Genomic DNA, 21,578 nt, shown 5'->3' on the forward strand with positions numbered 1-21,578 from the left:
TGCCGAGTCGCATTTAGCTCATTTTTCTTTCCAACGCTTCGTTAATGTTCTTTAGTATATATCTATATGAGAATCGCCTCTATACACTAATGTATTCATATATATTCATGTATTCATCAATCACGCAGGCAAGAAAAAAACTATTTACATGGCATATCGATCTCTGAGCCAGAGACCCTTTGTGTTAACTTTTTTAACCCGCGATCTTTTGTTCGATCTTTTTTCTCTACTTCGCCCCTTTTGTTAATCGAGTTTTTATGCGGATTATCGAGTCAGACTTATGACGATCATCACTATAGATTCATCACTATATATTCTGCCTTTCTATTTGAACTTTTCATCCGCATCTTCGGTAAAATAATTGCAAAACAGCTTAAGCTTTGCAAATTAAACATTCGTTTAGCACAACGAAGAACGTTGAAAATCAATATGAATTACGGTTTGTTCGATTTAGTCAATACTAGAGATCAGACTAATGGAAATTTGAAAATTTGAATCGAAGAACATAATGGAAAACGAACAAGCAAGTTGAAGAAAAACCTGCTCGAAGCGTTAGCAGCCTTTATCAGCTACAAGGAAAGTTATTTTGACCTAACATGAAAACGGAAAAATCTAGAAATATCCACTGTTACCCGTTTATAAATTTTACAGTCAAGTTATTTTAATTACAAACATCATATTAAATTTAGCCTGGCAGGACATGAACATTATTATTATTACTATAGACATACGAAAGAAATCGCTTGTTTCAACGATATCCTATGAATGTGTTTTAATAACAATAATTATAAATCAATTCAATTGAAGGTTATGGGTGGATAATCGATTACGTCGATATCAGATGAGAATATTAATGAATAAATAAGCCCCCACAGGGAACTGAGTCCGAAGAGAACATTTTCATCTGTTCGTAATACTGCCGAGTCAGCAAGCGCGACGTATGCGTCATGCTAGCATACAACACTGACATGTGTGCCTTCTTTATTATACTCCTGACTAATATTTTAAATAATAATGAATATTTATTAAATATTAAATATTTTAAATAGAATCCACGATACAATACAAATGTATTACATAAAAATGGTTTCGCGAAAAATGACGAAATATATTTTGAAAAATTGCTTCATGGTAGCCCTTGCTTGTTTTGTCACTAAACCTTCAGTTATCAGAAGTTGTTCCGCATGATGATAGGAATTCCGGCAAAATAGATTAGTATTTGTGGAAGAATTGAAGTTGTAAAAATTTCCCAAGTTATGAACTAAATTTGCATACCGATTTTCATTCAGATAAAAAATCCCAAGGAAGCAAACAACACGATAAATGACATAGAACAACGAAGTATATAGCACGACCAAATCATAAGTGCAACAAAATATGTAAGAATAAAAACGAGATTCATTGCAAAAACTAGAGAAGGTACGAGCATTACGGAACCGCCTTTGACAAAAAAAAACTGAAATATAAAAAATATAACTCGGTACTCACTGCAGTGAGCGACAGAGAGCGCATTTTCTCGTCGACGAAAACTTGAGGTCACGGACAGACAGACGGACGGACGGACATAAATAAGAAAATTCTTTCCATAAATAAGAAAATGCACTAAAAAGAAAACTAGTCACTCTGGAATTATATAAGATAATTTATTAGAAATTAAGCAGCTAGGCGTTTCCTGTTGAAGTGAGAGAAGGATCCTGGCTCCGACACGAGCGAGGCGAGAGGAAATGGACCTTGTCGGACAGGGAGGAAGCTGTAGGCAAACCTACATTAAAAGGGAAGTGTCTCATTTGCAATAACTTCCTACACCTTTTAAAATATGTAACTATCATTTAAGCTTATTAAAGTAACGGGGGAAAAGGATAAGGTTTTAGAAATTAACCTGAGATGAGAGGCCATTTGTTCGTGGAAGCGTTTCGTAAGATTTATCTTTTCATATTCATATGCCACTTTAGAAATAATAAAACATTACATTGAAAAATGAATCTGAATACAAGGAAATGTATTTCTATTTAGCCTAAAAGAGGAAAATAATCCATTCAATTCTCTCACGGACGGTTATTTACTAACTCGAAATTTTCTCACATCATTCGGTGATACTTGATTGCAAATATCCTTCGAATTAAATTGTAATTCATAATTCCATTCAACACTCAAACATTTTCAGAATAACTTTATTGGGCAATAAATCCTTAAAGAATAATATTAATAAATTGTAACTGAAATATTCCCGAAATTCAATTTTTACAGTGACGAGTCATATTTTAATAGGGTCGGCCTTCTTTTTAACGTCACGTTTGATGTGAGGCTTGACTTTAAAAAACCTGTATGCATAACAAATTATATTTTTGTACCATTTTCAATTTATGATTCGAAGCATTTTTAGCTTTTTTCGTCTCTTGAATATTAACAAATAATAATCAGTAGAAGTTACATCAAACACCCTGTACGCTTGATACAAATCAAACTGCAGAGACAATGATTAGATCAAACCACGGCTTCTCTAGCAAAAATAAGTGGGTACATTGAAATAAATGATGCAACACATAAGATACAAATAACAGGGCTATAATAAGCTAAAGATTAATATATTCACTGTACAAGAGTATTACTTAATCGACGTCAAGGAGTCAACGCATTATTATGATGTATTGAAATGAAACGTGAATAAGTTGAATGGTGTCGTGCAGTATAATGAATGCCATGATATAGTCATGGCATTCATTAATAAGTTGTAGGTAATAAGTGACCTAATATCTCCACTAATTATACGTGATCAGAGGCATAATTAAAATAAATTATGGTAACGAAACGTCTGACTTCAACATTAGGACTTCAACTCGTGTATCTACATCTACTAATTATAATAATTATATAACATTAAAATTAATTAGAGCTCACTGAAGACACTTCGTATGGATAATTACCGTGAATAAAGAAATGATGTTGTAAGCCATTAACAGGAACTGACTTAAGAGAGGCTGAGATACGTTTTATATCCGTAAAAATGTAATATGATTTTGAAAATGCAATATGATTTTAAAATGTAATACGATTTTAAAAATGTAAAATGATTTAAAATGTAAATATCTGCAGTAGATAGATACACAACATGAACCTAAAACGAAATATTGAAAATAAGATGCGTTTTTTAACCGTAAAAATGTAATGATTATAAAATGTAAATATCCGTAGTAGATAACTCTTTATAACATGAACCTAAACAATAAATATTAAAAACAATATGCGTTATATAACCTAAAAAATGTAACGATTTAAAAATGTAAATATGATTTTAAAAATGTAAATGATTTAAAATGTAAATATCAGCAGTAGATAACTACATAGCATGAACCTAAAAAAATATTACCTAGGAGTTAAACAACGCATGCTGAATTCAACGAGGAACTGTCTTTTTGTATCACAAGCGGTTTATTTTAAACAGATTTACATAAGAATTAACAGAATATTTTTTATCCATGTGAAAAAATCTTCCGTATGTTGAGAAAGTGTGCGATAAATTCCCCCAGATATATGTAAACTTGAATAACAATTTAACTACGAGTGAAATCAAGTCATATTATGGCGTATTTTTTTATTGCAAGGCAATATGCTTAGACGAGAGATGAAGGGTGCTCGCATTAGGCATGTTTGCATAGGCTGTACAAAATCGATACTTAAAATGAGCTTTTGTGAAGGGAGTGCAGCACCTCTGGGAGCCAGGGCTTAGCTGCGCCTGCAGTTTGGTTATGACGTGTGTTGGTAGAAATTACGTAGTTCATAAAATATGAATTTCATGACTCATTAACGGTAAATAAGAATAATTAGCTATTTTTTACTCTAAACACAAACTATTAAACTATCAGCGTAAAAGGTGTGGCAAGGTACATTTTAAAACGCGCATTTACATAAGCAGCACACAGCAAAACACAGCAACGCACAGCAACACACAGCACTACACAGCAACACACAGCAACACGAGGCAGGGAGGCTCGCTCGTCTCGTTAATATTGAATGTGTAGGAGTCTTCATAAATAAGTTACGTTTTATTGTACAAGACATTGAATAACTCAAGGGCTTTGCATGTACAGGGAGGCTGTGTGCAATAACATACGGTGGCTGTGTGCAATAACATACGGCTGCTGTGTGCAATAACATACGGCTGCTGTGTGCAATAACATACGGCTGCTGTGTGCAATAACATACGGTGGCTGTGTGCAATAACATACGGCAGCTGTGTGCAATAACATACGGTGGCTGTGTGCAATAACATACGGCTGCTGTGCGCAATAACATACGGTGGCTGTGCGCAATAACATACGGTGGCTGTGTATTAAATAAATAAAAAAAATCCTGGTGAAAAATGTAACGAAATAATTCATTAGGGATATAAACTTTTGCGATTGCAATGACAAAAACGAAGGGAAATATTGTCAACCCTCTACCATCTGGCGGCGAGGGTAGATCTCCAGTTTCGCACAACAGTTTCTTTGAAACGCAAGCTGGAATTTTTTGTCGTCAATTTGCATCGATTCGTCGAGTGCAAACCGGTCCATGTGGCGATAGGCAGTCACGCGTCGTAGGGTGCAAGTAAATAGACTGAATAATTACTCATGTCCCATTCAAAGGAATGAGTCTCATCAAACTTACATAATATGAATAGAAAATGAATAGAAAAGAAGACAAAAATTGATAAATTCATTGCTAGAAACGCTGCTGGCATGAGTAGAATATTCTTCTAACTTTTTCTTTCTTTTTAACAAAGAATAATTACTCATGTCCCATTCAAAGGAATGAGTCTCATCAAACGTACATAATATGAATAGAAAAGAAGACAAAAATCGATAAATTCATTGCTAGAAACGCTGCTGGCATGAGTAGAATACATTAAGTTTCTTTTTACATAAAATGAGATGAGAAAGTTGAACACATTAAGTTCTTATCATACTCACGTATGGGTAACATGGATGAACAGCGTCAATTTCGACGAACTCACTCACCTGGAATGGGACAGGAAAAAAGTTAGAGGTATGCAAAAATAAATATAGTATTATACGAGTGAAAATTCAGTATTCTGAAGGTACATAGAAAAATACACAAAATGATTCATATGTTATCGCAGAAGAGCAATAGCTTGTTTCATCACAAAGATGCGATAACGTAAATGCCAATTATAATAATTGTTAAATAGCAGTCAAGAATAGTACGCATTAATAGACAGCCATTGCAATGGAATTAATAAGGAAATTTTTAATATATTTCGAGGTACAACATGGCTTCATAAATTAAAAACATATTCTTGGCTGTCATATATAGAATTATGAATGAGAGTATCATATATTATCTCATATTACGAGAGTTTCATCAATACCTACTAACATCAAAATTCTAATCGTTATCAGAATTAAATTAAACAATATGCTAATCATCAACATAACTAACATGAACATCATGCTAGTTATCATCAAGACTTGCATCAACGACATGCTAATTATCGTAAGAAACTAAATATTAATATTATTCTACAACATCAGGAGCACAATGAAGAACAATATCATCAACACTAGTACAATAAACAAAAATATTTAACACAATAGGACAATAAATAAACAAATAAATTAACCGCAATAGCACAATATATATAAATATTAACCACAATAGCACAATAAATAAAAATATTGACCACATTAGCACAACAAAGAACAATAATGACAATGAACGCTCCCAGCAACACCGACAGCAACAACAAGAGGGCCTCAATGTTGCACGGCCTATATTGCAATATCGATTTTATATTAAACGCAAGAGGGCTGAATAAAATCAATAAGTGCTTGCCGCGTGCGCTTGGTCTTGTATTTAAAAGACGCGCAACGTGCGCACGAGCGTGCGTACGAAGCGTAGCACGCGCGTATGTAGAGATACGAGCGAGAGTGTGCGTTGAGATACGAGCGAGAGTGTGTGTTGAGATACGAGCGCTTGTGTGCGTTGAGATACGAGCGAGAGTGTGCGTTGAGATACGAGCGAGAGTGTGTGTTGAGATACGAGCGAGAGTGTGCGTTGAGATACGAGCGAGAGTGTGCGTTGAGATACGAGCGAGAGTGTGNACACCTGCACTTGTGCCACCTGCACTTGTGCCACCTGCACTTGTGCCACCTGCACTTGTGCCACCTGCACTTGTGCCACCTGCACTTGTGCCACCTGCACTTGTGCCACCTGCACTTGTGCCACCTGCACTTGTGCCACCTGCACTTGTGCCACCTGCACTTGTGCCACCTGCACTTGTGCCACCTGCACTTGTGCCACCTGCACTTGTGCCACCTGCACTTGTGCCACCTGCACTTGTGCCACCTGCACTTGTGCCACCTGCACTTGTGCCACCTGCACTTGTGCCACCTGCACTTGTGCCACCTGCACTTGTGCCACCTGCACTTGTGCCACCTGCACTTGTGCCACCTGCACTTGTGCCACCTGCACTTGTGCCACCTGCACTTGTGCCACCTGCACTTGTGCCACCTGCACTTGTGCCACCTGCACTTGTGCCACCTGCACTTGTGCCACCTGCACTTGTGCCACCTGCACTTGTGCCACCTGCACTTGTGCCACCTGCACTTGTGCCACCTGCACTTGTGCCACCTGCACTTGTGCCACCTGCACTTGTGCCACCTGCACTTGTGCCACCTGCACTTGTGCCACCTGCACTTGTGCCACCTGCACTTGTGCCACCTGCACTTGTGCCACCTGCACTTGTGCCACCTGCACTTGTGCCACCTGCACTTGTGCCACCTGCACTTGTGCCACCTGCACTTGTGCCACCTGCACTTGTGCCACCTGCACTTGTGCCACCTGCACTTGTGCCACCTGCACTTGTGCCACCTGCACTTGTGCCACCTGCACTTGTGCCACCTGCACTTGTGCCACCTGCACTTGTGCCACCTGCCCTTGTGCCACCTGCACTTGTGCCCCCTGCCATTGTGATATTTGAACTCCACAAATTTAATTATTTTAATTACTACGGATTATTTTCATCCAACGCTTTATTGCTTTGCACTTGCTCGGCAAATGCCATAAAATTTACTAGTATTATTTCAACTAAAAAATTACGCAAGACAAATTCACTCCCACATAAAATTTAAGGCGAATTCACTCCCACATTATTGTTAATAAAAAGAAACAAGTTCTGTCCAAAATTCCTCAACTTATGTTTATAAAAGCGAAGGTCTCAAAATGTTAGTGGAAATTTTTCTCAATAATACGACACTTCCTTCTGTTTTGTATATATAAATAATAAACACTTTCCACAAATTCATTCTCGACAGGCGAAAACATAAATTATTCGCATTTATTTCGTAAGTAATATGGTCAACCCTCCAGCACCTATGGCCAGAGCTCACACTTGTTCATAATGCTAATCTATTCAGAATAATTATAGAATCTATTCATAACCCTAATTTATCAACCATAAATACAAAACTAATTCATAAGGCTATCCTATTAAAAATACAGAACTTATCCATATTGCTAATCACATTTCGCCATGAATTTATTTGCATAACTTCCAACGACTAATTTTACATGGAAAACTTTCCATACAATCACGAATAAAATGTAGGAACAGCACGAAGCTGATAGAAGCTTATTCTCTATTAAAAGCATCATTGCGAAATAAACTGCACTTAAAATATGACAAAAATCGACCATTTACATTTCATACATAACGCAGGTAACAACAGCGCAGTAATTTAAAGTTTCTGCGCCTGCGCTGCGGTGACGGCAGGAATAAGAGGATATAAGAGGTTATAAGAGGTTACAAGAGGTTATCAGAGATTATAAGAGGTTACAAGAGGTTACAAGAGGTTACAAGAGGTTACAAGAGGTTACAAGAGGTAAAAAGAGGTTACAAGAGGTTACAAGAGGTTAAAAGAGGTTACAAGAGATTATCAGAGATTATTAGAGGTTACAAGAGGTTGCAAGAGGTTACAAGAGGTTAAAAGAGGTTACAAGAGGTTACAAGAGGTTACACGAGGTTACAAGAGGTTACAAGAGGATGCAAGAGGTTACAAGAGGATACAAGAGGTTACAAGAGGTTTACAAGAGGTTACAAGAGGTTACAAGAGGTTATACGAGGTTATAAGGGGTTATATAAAAGAGGTTATTAGAGGTTATATACAAGAGGTTATATATAAGAGGCTATAAGAGGTTATATAAAAGAGGTTTAAAGAGGTTATAAGAGGTTATATATAAGAGGTTAAAAGATGTTATATACAAGAGGTTAAATTCACCGTTCATTGCGCGTCGTTGGGCTAAGCCGTTATGGGGCCAGCAGCTCGTTACATTGTGCAAAATCCCGCGAAAAATTAAATATCCCGGCACTCAAACAATGTAAAGTACAGCAAGTTAACGAGTAACATTCGTGGTTATTATAAATTCCTTAATGGATGTTTCCATCATGGAATATTTATTATAATTGGAAGCAAAATTTAATGAAATGCTTGTTTTATGTTAAATGGTAAACGCGTTTTGCCCAATTTCATAGCTCGTTTTAAGCGAGTTCATTGCCACCCTGCAAAGTTCAGTCCATAAAGCTGGAGAAACTTAATCGAGGTTACGCCAGGACGAGGTTATAATAATACGCATGCGTATTTATACAGCGTATTTGCACACTGCAAGCGTGTAATGTATTTCTTGGCAGTGTGCACGCGATAACGGAGCTTAGGTGCCAGGTCATACGGTCAAAAATTGTATGGTCACGCAGACGATAAATCAGACGCGAAGCTGCAAGCTGTTTTGTACCTTACGACCCTACGATATACGGTCGCTCGGTGATATATTAGACAATACAGGTTATTTATACACAAATAAAGCGCAGGGTTGCTGATGAACGTATGAAAGCCAACAACATGGCAATCAACGACATCAATAACAGCATCTTTCAAGTACAAACATGGGCGTGAAGACTTCAAACATCCCGCGTTATGTGTATGTTAACATTACACATTCTATCACCTCAATTAAAAACATTAGTGATGTTTATACATCGATAATTGAAGACATAAACTTGCAGAAGCAACCAGAGTGCAGTTGCTATCAGCTTGTTGAGTAATGAGTAATCCAAAATAATATAATATAATATAATATAATATAATATAATATAATATAATAATCATATATAATAATATAATCCAAGGCGCCATACAATACTGATATTATTTCAAATACTATAAAATTTGCAAAATTATATAAATTTATGCTTTATAAAAGAAGAGCTTTTGCATTAATGGATTTCAAATATATTCATATACATATATGGACTGTATATTCATGTATCTATATCTAAATAAGCTATCTAGTTACAGATGCAGCGGAGACTGGCCATATATGGGTTACACGCTATACATATAGCGCACCATAATTAAATCTTAACACCCAGTCAATAATTCTATAGCAGAGTTATCAGTTAATTACCTGTAGCCTGGTGGCCACCGATAAACCTGCGATGATTTGCACCCAAGTAGCGCTAGATAAATAACCTTCGTTGATTACAAGTTCTAATATCCATCACAATATTAAGGCTAAACGAATCATCATTATTAATATAAAATTTAGAACAACGTTGCCCTATGTAGGTATATCTTGTGAAATTATTACGAATTTTTGGAAGCCAAGCAATCCCGTTTTGAATAATTAAGATTATTCAAAACGATTGCTATAATTATCTGATAAGATCTGATTATTATAGTTAAATATGATAAGATCATTGATAAACGAAAGATAATGGCATAATATTGTCACCATAGCACATGCACGCACCATAGCACATGCATGCACCATAGCACATGCATGCACCATAGCACATGCATGCACCATAGCACATGCATGCACCATAGCACATGCATGCACCATAGCACATGCATGCACCATAGCACATGCACGCACCATAGCACATGTATGCACCATATTTTATGCACTCACCATATCTTCGTAATGTTGTCACCATTACGCAGAGATTGGAAAATCGCCAAGACGATACTAGTAGTTGGTCTAAACGAATTATCTCGCTACCACTTCAGTTAATGGCCTTTGAAAGTTTATTCATGAATTCCGTACATAAGCAGCAAAAATACGGGAACTACGAATGAAATTATTGAAATTTTTGGAAACAAAATGAAATTGTTCGAAAAAACCTGGCTATAGCTTACGACTCTGATATAATTTATTCACAATGAAGTGAGAAAACAGTTACCGAGAAGGAGTTCAGGCATTCGGAATGCTCGCCCAAATCCATTTAATTCATCAGACATAGGGAGGATACGGTGCAGCCGTATAGATATTTTTAATCGCTTATAAATGTCCGTGAGAAGAACATAAAAGCGGGCGCGCGAGAACCTAGAGATAACCTATGCCTGGATAGCAACACGAAACTACTAAGAACTTGGAAAAGAAGTCGCGATTAATGGGGTAACTCGGCTGTAATTCTTACTTTGCATCACTGGACAAAGCTAATGCACTTCTACTAAATAAGCACAAGATGCTTCAATATCTTGGAAACAATCTAACGCTTACAACCTAAGCTAGCTAAGAACTAAGTTTAACTGCAAATAATACAATAGAGTTCTGCCTTTCTCGACTTATTTTCCTAATGGAGGCTATGAGAATGCGTTCGAAGACTACAGCTTTATTACACATTTTTATAGGCGATTTGAAGTGCAGCTAAATTTATGGACATATAAATCTTAGCTTTGTGTAGAGCTGAGGGGGCCAAGCTTCATTGTTTAGGCTAGTGAGGCGGGGGGGGCGAGGGGGGAGGGGGTATAAACAAACCTAGATTGAATCAAACAAATGTGGAAGACGGGAAATTATTCAAGTGAATATTAAGGGCATGAATACGAAACAAGGTCAATGATCAACAATAAAGAGTAACGAAACAATATAACGTGATCAAGACGAGGGGGGTATAAACAAACTTAGATTGAATCAAACAAATGTGGAAGACGGGAAATTATTCAAGTGAATATTAAGGGCATGAATACGAAACAAGGTCAATGATCAACAAAAATGAGTAACGAAATAATATAACGTGGACAAGAATTAGTTCAAACAAGATACAATTCATTACGAATAAAAAGGTGCAGTTCATTACGAATAAAAAGGTGAACACATGAAGCTAGAAGGCAAGAAATATAAGCACTATAATAACTAACTATGGTAAGAAGCACGTGCAAAAAAAGCAAGAAGAATTAATTCTGCACAATACGTGCAAAAGAATGAAAGGCTCAATCCCTAACAAAATTTAGAGTCGCCCCAGCTTCTGGTACTCCAAATCAGAAGCTGCCGCGTCTGTAAATTTTCACTGGGTAACAAAATTTGGAGTCGCCCCAGCTTCTGGTACTCCAAATCAGAAGCTGCCGCGTCTGTAAATTTTCACTGGGATGGGGCGGCGAATGAACAGACATCACAATGTTAATTGTAATAACAAATTCACTATATACAGCGTACGTATAGTGAGGCACAATGCGGGCGATAATGCAGGTCAAGAAAAAAGGGCTGATACCCAACTATGTAAATAGAGAACTACGGTAAAGCAAGTACTTAAAGGTTACATGTAAATAATGAAATTAAAAATAATAAATATTGGGATTAAATATTTAAGAATTAGAACATCAATGTATATCATTAAGACGTTACAACGTTGCGGGCCGAGTCAAATGGATTCTAATGGAGATCGTAGGAGATGGAGATCGTAGGAGATGGAGATCGTAGGAGATGGAGATCGTAGGAGATGGAGATCGTAGGAGATGGAGATCGTAGATACAAATCAATATAGCATCATAAGATTTTCCAGAGTTTCTATCACTTGCAAACGCTTGCTCTTGCTATTTGTTTGCTATAGGATATTCGTACGTGAACAGTTGACAGATAAGAGTAGCAAATTCAGCGCCTCATAACGACAAACTTACGGACAATTGGTCTCCTATGTGGCCAGAATTGAAGGGATGATGGAACACGCTTATCTGAAGATGGTGTTCAATTTATTTAAATAAAAACACATTAGATTCCTGATGCTCTTTTCTAATTATTGAAAATTACGAAATTACTCGAAAACTAATTTTAGGATTCGCCTTTATGAATGTAGGAGGAGCTTAATAATTACGGCATGGAGTTTCACGTCAGAACGATGAAGCCTTTTATACAGTGAATGTGTATGAAATGAAATTTAATGTTCGCACCAGATAAATATTTCGTTCAAAACGTATAAGTAATAAAACATTGGGGGCAATGTATGGAAACTTTGATATGCAGTGCATAGAAAATTCGGTTCATTGGGAACTCTTGCAAAACGCAAATTGATTTTGCCTGAAATAAATATAAATTCGACATATTATTGTTTCATGTATCTATCTCATTTGAATGTCCCATTCCTATGGAGATGCAGCGAACGAGCTCCTGTTATAAGTTACAAATAATATGAGGCTAAAACTTCCATTATTAGATGATAAAGATTTCAGGCATTCATTTAAATTTCAAGGCTTCATTTCGCGGCGGCCATAAAAAATGATCAATCACGCGACGCAAACTTCAGACGACAGCTAGCGAGCGTCATTTAACATTATAATGCGCATTGATTCATTCATAGTCAATCCATGAAAGATTTGGTAAAAAGACAGCGAATATATTAAGACAATATTAAGCCGAACTCGCGATTGATAAAAAACTAGATCCGATATTTCGCTTCCATGCAATTTTGAAATAATGGTTAAGTGTGGTATGAGCTCGTGTATTGTCAGTGATGCTAGTGACATAATAAGTAAATTACGACTTAGTGACAGTCTTAAAGGCTTGCCACTCAGTGGCAGTCTTAAAGGCTTGCCACTCAGTGACAGTCTTAAAGGCTTGCCACGCAGTGACAGTCTTAAAGGCTTGCCACTCAGTGACAGTCTTAAAGGCTCGCCACGCAGTGACAGTCTTAAAGGCTTGCCACTCAGTGACAAATATTATAAAGGTTAAGTTAGTTAGTTAAGTTATAAAGGTTAAGTTATAAGCAGTTAAATAGGCTTGCCACGCAGTGACAGTTAAATAGGCTTGCCACTCATTGACAGTCTTAAAGGCTTGCCACTCATTGACAGTCTTAAAGGCTTGCCACTCAGTGACAGTCTTGAAAGTTTGCCACTCAGTGACAGTCTTAAAGGCTTGCCACTCAGTGACAGTCTTAAATGATTGCCACGAAGATGACAAAATTTCGACAACGCGACCGTAAATTAGCGAAAGAAATTCGAGACGTTGTGGAATAGCGTTTACAGCAATCAGGTCGACATCGAACACTTTGATTATGTGCAATTGCGTAAAAAATTTGTACGAATATTGCAATTTGATTTCTAATTTACTGAAGATAATTGTTCTCAGCATTCGAAGAAAAGCTGAATTATTTATGCATAGACAATAGGTGCAATACTGACCTGTTATGCATGGTTATGTTAAAATAATTGAGGTATAACTATGGCAGCGTTATACGATAAGAAATTTGTTTTTAGGGACATTAAAGACATTCCAGCTTGAAATTATCCTGAGAATGGCTATACGAGGAAATTTCTCAAAATATGTTCGAGCATTTGCAAATATTGCTCAATATTCATTGATGGCTATCGTAATGTTGGCATGAAACCATGGAACCTTTTGATTAATTCTTCATGAAATGTTTTAGCGTCAAGCATGAATAATTTACAATAAAATGGCAACTAGGGTGTTTAGAAGTTTTTTTTGTTATATTCAATCAAACCAAAAACATCTATTGACGATTTGCTTAGCACAAAATTAAATATTGCCGGACACAAATGATTCTTGACCAAGTTTAAACTTACATCGGAAAATATTTCTTCAATAAACAAATGTTCTAAACAATCCGATTTTTATGATATTTTAATAATAAAAAATCGAGTAAATATCGATCAACCCAGAATACATCCCAGGAATATGGATAGAATCAATTCAGAAAATGCCACTGGAATGTAGTTAGAATCAATCCAGAAAATGTCACTGGAATGTAGTTAGAATCAATCGAAAAAATGTCACTGCAATGTAGTTAGAATCAATCCAGAAAACGTCACTGGAATGTAGTTAGAATCAATCCAGAAAATGTCACTGAATGTAGTTAGAATCAATCCAGAAAACGTCACTGGAATGTAGTTAGAATCAATCCAGAAAACGTCACTGGAATGTAAATAGAATCAATCCAGAAAACGTCACTGGAATGTTAATAGAATCAATCCAGAAAACGTCACTGGAATGTAGTTAGAATCAATCCAGAAAACGTCACTGGAATGTGAATAGAATCAATCGAAAAAATTCCAGTCGGATTGTCCACTAGCCATGCGCAGCAGCAATCGTAGTTTGCACGGCTATGCAATATTAACGAATCCAATCCTCGTTCACCTCGAAAAATCACAATATAAAACTGACCAGAAACCATCATTGATAATGAGCTGGAAAATCCACATCTGGGGCGATAACGGAAATCGCTAAAGTCTTGGCGATTCCATGGGAATTATTGACAGGGTTCAAGTAGATGAATAATGAGCCAGGGTTTTCGCTAGAAAATTGGCTAGGGTCCGAAACAGTCACGGAAAGCACTTAGATAGAGCATAAAATAATGAGATGGTCATGCGAACACTAGTGGCTTAACATGTCAACGGCAGAATTGTCACCAACACTGTCACCAACACTGTCACCAACACTGTCACCAACACTGTCACCAACACTGCCACCAACACTGACACCAACTCTGTCACCAACACTGTAACCAACACTGTCACCAACACTGTCACCAACACTACCAGTAATACTGCCGCCTATGCTCTGCCCAGATATACAAAAAACTAGAGTGAACAGAACACTTCGCAAAATTCGCTACACTTTGAACTTGAAACATTAAACTCGTGTTTGAGGGACAATTTTTATAAAAATTAATGAATATTCACATTTTATTGCAAATGAGAAATGTGGTTGATAAATCAGAGCAATTCTCGACATGATTATACTTTCAGAAGCTGGGTCAAAATTTTTTGATTGAAGTATTGAACGCTGAAGTGTCAGCTCGATTACAAGTGTTGTGGAAGTTCAGAATAAATTTTATATTTCACTCATAATACCCTTTCGTAAATTATTTCACCTTCAGCAATTAGATACCCAAATGCAAAATGTTAAAAACCCTCAAAATATAAACAACAGCGTTTCATTTCAGCGGCATGCAAAACTTGAACTCAAACCAATAGAAAACAATGGCAGTATTGAAGGTTACAATCCGCCATTCAGAGCTCACCGTTGAATTTGGTAACGTTGTTGATATGTTGAATGCATAACAAAAGAACTGCTGCATGTCATGTCACCGAAATATTGCAGTCACACCATTATAGACCAAATTACGTTTTGCAAGCCCAAGCATCGATGAGTCACGTATATCCTATTGCAAAATCTTTAGCAACAGTTTCCTGCGAACGAGCGTAAAAGCGTCTAAACAATTCTGAGATTTTGCTTCGATTCATCAATAATGAAGAAACAGCCATGTTGATAAATCATCAGTGGCAGCAAAATGGATTCATACATCGTTATATCTTAATCATGAATTCAACTTTTATGCTTATGTGTACTTCAAATGTAATTAGTTCTTATCATTTCTACTAAAAGAACGTAAATTATATTTTCACATTACTTTGTGAAATAAGAGCCTGTATATAGAACGAATACTCAAAAAAGAAAACTATAAACGCATATCAGATATATAAAGTGAAGTAAGAGGCAGGCATTAACCAATTCAGGTTCCTATACGCTGAGTAGAAAAAGAACAATAATATCTTGTACAGATTAATTTATAAAACGATATCAGGGTGAATATGTGCGCTAATTCTTCTTTTCAGCGATGATCAACTAGTTTCGAGATTATTCACCACACACATTTTCAGCAGCATCATTAATTTATGATTAATATGAGTTTATCAATATTAAGGTTAGGAATTATTATTATGCTCAAAAAGTTTTGAAAATAAAATTTCGACATTTCTTAATTGAAATTTAATATGGCGTTCCCGGTATTTTTGGTAGAATTTTGTTTGTGTTTGCAGCAGTACATAGAAATGATGTCGCCTTGTTCGCCCCTTGAAAGTGATCTGTTGTATACACTGATACTTTAAGGTTATGGGATTATTTCATTAACTTATGAATCAATAATTCAATGATAAGCATAAAAGGCATTCCGATAAAAATCATTTGTAATATTTCTTTTTCGTCAGGCAAATTGGGTAAAAATGGTTATTAGGAAATACTCTAAATTAAGATTGTAAAAATTCAAGGAGCTCATTGCACTTATACAAATATAGTAATAGTCGTTTATTATTGAATCTCACCAAAGCACAGAAATTACAGAAGTAATCGAGATTTGCAGCGGTTGATAGTGAACTAAATAACAGGATTATTTCAAATCTCATATCTAATGTAGTTTACATTTAGTAAATATTCTCACCCAGATGTATGTTATATGTAACACTTGTACCTATACATCAAGAGTAAACTAATAGAAAAATAACGATATTGTCCGACCTATAGATTTGAAGAAAACCCACGACCAAGATATAAACTTTAAACCGCCATAACTCGGTCAAAACTAATAAAAGTAAGTTATAAAAAATACTAGAATGATGACAAAAGAAGGGGCAACAATATGCACTAGTCAAAACAACGGAAATAATTTTTATAGATAGACATATTTTATTTATATGTATTATTATAAATGGGAATTTCAACGCGTAAGTAGCTATCCTGGATACGCGCGGCAGCAGGCGGAGCTACGCTGGCCGAGGGCTGTCTAGCGACGAGGGGACAGCCCTGCTACCACATTCATTAATTAATACCTTACAACTTATATAACTAAATATAGCAGTGAAATAAAGGTATTAAGGTACTAAGTAATATAATAAATTTACTTCAGGGGACAGCCCTGCTACCACATTCATTAATTAATGCCTTACAACTTGTATAACTAAATATAGCAGTGAAATAAACCTCTTAATTAAGGTCTTAAGGTCCAAAGAAATATAATAAATTTACTTCAGGGGCAGCCCTGCTACCACATTCATTAATTAATGCCTTACAACTTATATGACTATATATAGCAGTGAAATAAAGGTCTTAAGGTACTAAGGTCCAAAGTAATATATTAAATTTACTTCAGGGAACAGCCCTGCCACCACATTCATTAATTATTGTCTAACAACTTTTACAACTAAATATATCAGTGAAATAAACCTCTTAAGGTACTAAGTAATAAAATAAATTAACTTTGGCCTGTGTCCGGATGCGTGATATGCTTGAAGTTGACACAATCTATGCACTGATATATAATTCCTAAGTCGTTTTCGTAACTGTTACGTCATGAATGTTTTTTAATCGTTTGTCTCAACTATTACATATATTTATTGTAGACAATTTAGTTTAAATAATCGTCATTTATAGATATTTTTATAATCATTGGCGAGTAATATGAGAAAGGAGGTTTTGCAACCGTTAGGTAAAATGGTCAATCATATACGTGCGATCATTCTGCGAACTTCTATTTAAGCCACACGTGCATTTATTTATTATTCGTAAAAATTTTCCAACATCAGTATCCACAAAAGTTATTTCATTGAAACTAATGCGCTAGTATAGCAGGCCTCTGCCAAGCTAATTACTGACTCTAGTTAAAATAAAATTTAATGCCAATTTTCAGTACAAACAGCAATCGGTGAACAAAACAAAACGAATTCAGGAAAACCCATCTGCTCATTCTAGAATTTCATAGCCATGACCTAAAAAATTGAAGTATAATTATAGGCAATTCTGGTCTAAAATCGTTGATGAAATCCGCAGGTGTATTAACTAGCATCTGCTGACGTTAAAGTTGCATCGTCAGCAGGGCAAACGGTTGAATATGACCATAAACAACATTTCTCAACATGCACCATAACTTGCGCTAGAATGTCACCAAATACAATGCTCAAAACTTCTGCGTATAGAAATTGCTTGCAAAAAATCTAAAATTCACGTCTAAAATTGAATTTTATTGCTTCATTTATCAACCAGAACTTTAAGCTTGGTAACGCAAGACTCCGCGGACACTAGCAATGCTAAAATTGGTGGTAAATTTACAGCAATTCGTCACCAACTTTGCGAACAAGTTGTCTCGACGTAACGATCATTCGCCATCGACTACATTTGAGACAAAGAAACTTTAAAAATTTCACAGTCACCGCCAATAAACTATAAACGGAGACGCATGCTTTTTAATAGTTTGAATAGCTTTACGTCTGAAGCATTTAAAACGTATGTGACTTACCTAATCCACCTAATCCACGTCAAAATGAGCTCAACAAGAGACTAGTTAGGTAAAATGTTCAACATAGCACCGAGTTAGCTATAGATGTTGATAAGGAAGTTAGTGCGAAATTCCTTGGCAGAGAACAAACATGGGCAAGGAGCCAGGTGCTAGTTTTCGTTTCCGAGTGAAAGAATTAGTGAGATTACGAACTTGAATTAGTCCCGGCCCACGATTACGAATTCTATCGGGAATGAAAAAACGCACGTATATTTGATAATAGTCTTTGAACCAATTTAAATATTGTCGAAATTATTTTGGTTAAATAAATTATCTAAATTAGTGTAGTCATGATGAGGAAGCGTTAAAAATCAGACAATCGTTGCATATGCAGGTGAACTATAGGGACATTCACTCTAGCTCGAATAATAATCTTAATTCGAGTTGTATCAGGCAGGAAAGGCTTAACCGCACAGGCATTAGGATAACGGTTAACATTTCGTGTACTGATAAGAATGGCGAAAAAACGCAAAATTCTAAAGCATATGTAAATTAGGTCAAACTTTCAAGCTTTATACAAAGCGTTGCGAAAGTTTATAAACTGGAGTAATAAGTTAAGCACCTGCTGACGCAGAAAAACTCAATTTATAAGCAATTATACAAACACGTAATTTAAATACTAGAATACTCACCCTTTCTTCCTCGCGGATCATTTCAGCAATACCAGGTCGAATTTCGAAATCTTCAGGGGTCTGATGAGGTCTAGCCATGGCGGGGTGATGCATGTTGAGCAGCGGTGAGAGCGGACTAAGAGGTGGCAGATGAGCGAGATGAGGAGGTAAATGTGCTAAAGAATGACCAGGCGGTGGCATTCCTCCTGGTAAATGCGCGGCCAAACTTGACAAACTTGATGCTAACGATGCTGGGGAATTAACATTAGCACCATGATGGTTTCCGTTACCGTGAGATGAATTCTGGCTCGATGCTGACGAACGATTGAAGTTTGCCTGGGAAAATATCGGGTCCAGAGTCGTGTCAAGGAAGTCCATGGCCATGGGGGGTGAAGCGATGTCGGGAGATGGAGACCGACTTCGGGCATGATTTATGTGCGTGTCATCTCCGCTGTACCTTCGTCGTTTTCTAGGGGCCTCTTCCCCGACCCTGGGTCTTGGTGCTGGGGACGTGGATATCGTTGTGGCCTCTGGTTCATCCCCGTCACACACTTCCGTAAGTCCCCTCACTTTGAGGGACTCAGCAACCCTTAGGAGTCCTGCAAGTTCATCCTGTGACACGTTAATTTCCCCCTTGTACATAAAATCCACTACGGCTTTCAACTCGCACCATTTCACTCCTTGAAGGATTATGACAGGATGCGAACAATCAGATTCCTTCAGGATGGTTTGAAAGTAAGGAGAACATGCAGACAGAACCATCCGGTGAGCCTGGATGCTCTTCTCATCACAAGAAATGGTTACGTCGACGAAGGATTGCTTCTCGAAAAGGTTCAGGAACGTTTGCTGGAGATTGCTTCTGAAGTTGTTCCAACGCAGACAGAACTGCTGGTTCCCCTCACCTGAACTTGACGTGTGGTTGACACTTGTGGAGTTGTGAGAGTTGGAAGGAGTTGGAGTTGAAGATTCGCTGTTGGTGTTGTTAGTTGAACTCACGGACGTTGGCGCCGTGGTTCCGAACGCTGTAGGCGATGGAGGCATCGACATTTTCATTCACAGAATCACTATAAATTGTCCTCGATTTCACGACACTTTTTTTCTTAGGAGGTTCCTAACCTCAAGACATTGGCCCTAGAGCCAGGAGTTATGCTTACACTTTCATACACTGTAAAACCATTACGAATAATAGCAGCCAAGACAATTGATAAGGAAATGCCGCACGGTCTTTTTTCAGCCCAAGCGATTTCTCATCAGTAATTGTTCACAATATTTGAACTCGAAAATTTTGAGATATTTATACCGGGATAGCGCGTGGTCGGATCAGACCAGAGTCTGTGGAGCAGAGATGCCACCAACGCGCCGGCTACGACAACACTGAGAGACTGACAGACATACAACCACGCTCACGACTTGGAGCACACTGACCCCCTCAAGCCCTCAACACCTTCACGAATGAAATGCGTTGCCAGATGCACGATGACGTGCAAGCTTTAATACCACCAGTTTACGTTCTATGTTGCATATTATTATGTGGGGCCTGATGAATGATTATATATTCGACTGTTTTAGTAGAATTTTCCGGCGAGAGATGCCGAATGTTGTCAGAAGGAACATAGGGCTTTACATGTGAAAAAAAACATTTATTCACCATATACCATTTTAATCAGGCCCATTTACATAAAAAACGTAGATATTCTAAATATGAACTATTACAATGAGTGCATTGAAAAAGTAAAAGATGTATAAGCGCATCAGCCAACAAAACCAATCAAGCCAGCCTAACCGCCCAACGGTTCCGAAACCTATCCATACAGAGTTCAAAAAAACGCCAAAAGTTGAAATATCTGGAAGCGTTTGGCATTATTAACCTTAGGCCCGCCTGAAGTTCCGCCTTCCAGTCCGCCTATCGGTCCGCGCGCCCGTGGAGTGAATCTGCCGGCGCGAAATTGCACGTGCTGCCACTTGCCGCGCGTGCGGGGCGGCGTGCGCATGGAGGTGTCACGCGCTCGCCCGCGGCACCTGCAGCGCCAGTCCGGTGCTGCAAGTGCCACTCTTGCATTGGCACGGCGACGCTACCTGCTCCACTCTTGCATCACATTAGGCGGCACTTGGTGTGACCGCGTCGCCGGGCAGAATTTTGCTGAACGCTCCGTGAAAAAGCAGTAGAGACGCTTTTTTTTAGAATTTAGAGTTTATTGATGCATACATTTTTAGCGCATTTTCTCACTTATGAAAAAAATGCACTATTGTGCTCGCCATGTCTGTCTGTCCGTCCGTCTTTCTGTCCGTCCGTGACTTCATGTTTTCGTTGACGAAAAAATGCATGCGCTCTCTGTCACTAACTGCAGTAAAGACGCTATTTTTTTAGAATTTAGAGGTCATTGATACAAGAAGCTGTTGTAGCTTACTAAAGGAGTAACGCTTAGCCACTCCTATAGCTTTTCATTTCGCACTTCGGGCTTCTCATCCTATTTTATACCTGCTTAGCGTAGATAAAGTCATTCTAATGGCGGTTGCTCTAAATATTTTTCAAAGCGTCGAGCTATCGTTAAATACCTAATTTTTAAATTAAA

General features: G+C 37.4%; 1 protein-coding gene across 3 annotated transcripts in view; it reads right to left on the reverse strand.

Annotated features, from left to right (window-relative positions):
* LOC108681192 (protein bric-a-brac 1) overlaps window positions 1-20,413 on the reverse strand; it is a 222,293-nt gene extending 201,880 nt beyond the window's left edge. For all 3 annotated transcript variants that reach the window (XM_047881072.1, XM_018170197.2, XM_047881071.1), the window contains exon 1: window positions 19,027-20,413. In XM_047881072.1, coding sequence (XP_047737028.1) covers window positions 19,027-20,058 — 1,032 coding nt within the window. In that variant the 5' untranslated portion in view covers window positions 20,059-20,413. The remainder of the gene's footprint in view (window positions 1-19,026) is intronic.
* Between the last annotated feature and the right edge of the window lie 1,165 nt (window positions 20,414-21,578).

The sequence above is a fragment of the Hyalella azteca genome, unplaced genomic scaffold (genome assembly GCF_000764305.2).
Source record: "Hyalella azteca isolate HAZT.00-mixed unplaced genomic scaffold, Hazt_2.0.2 contig6969, whole genome shotgun sequence".
Classification (NCBI taxonomy): Eukaryota; Metazoa; Arthropoda; class Malacostraca; order Amphipoda; family Hyalellidae; genus Hyalella; species Hyalella azteca.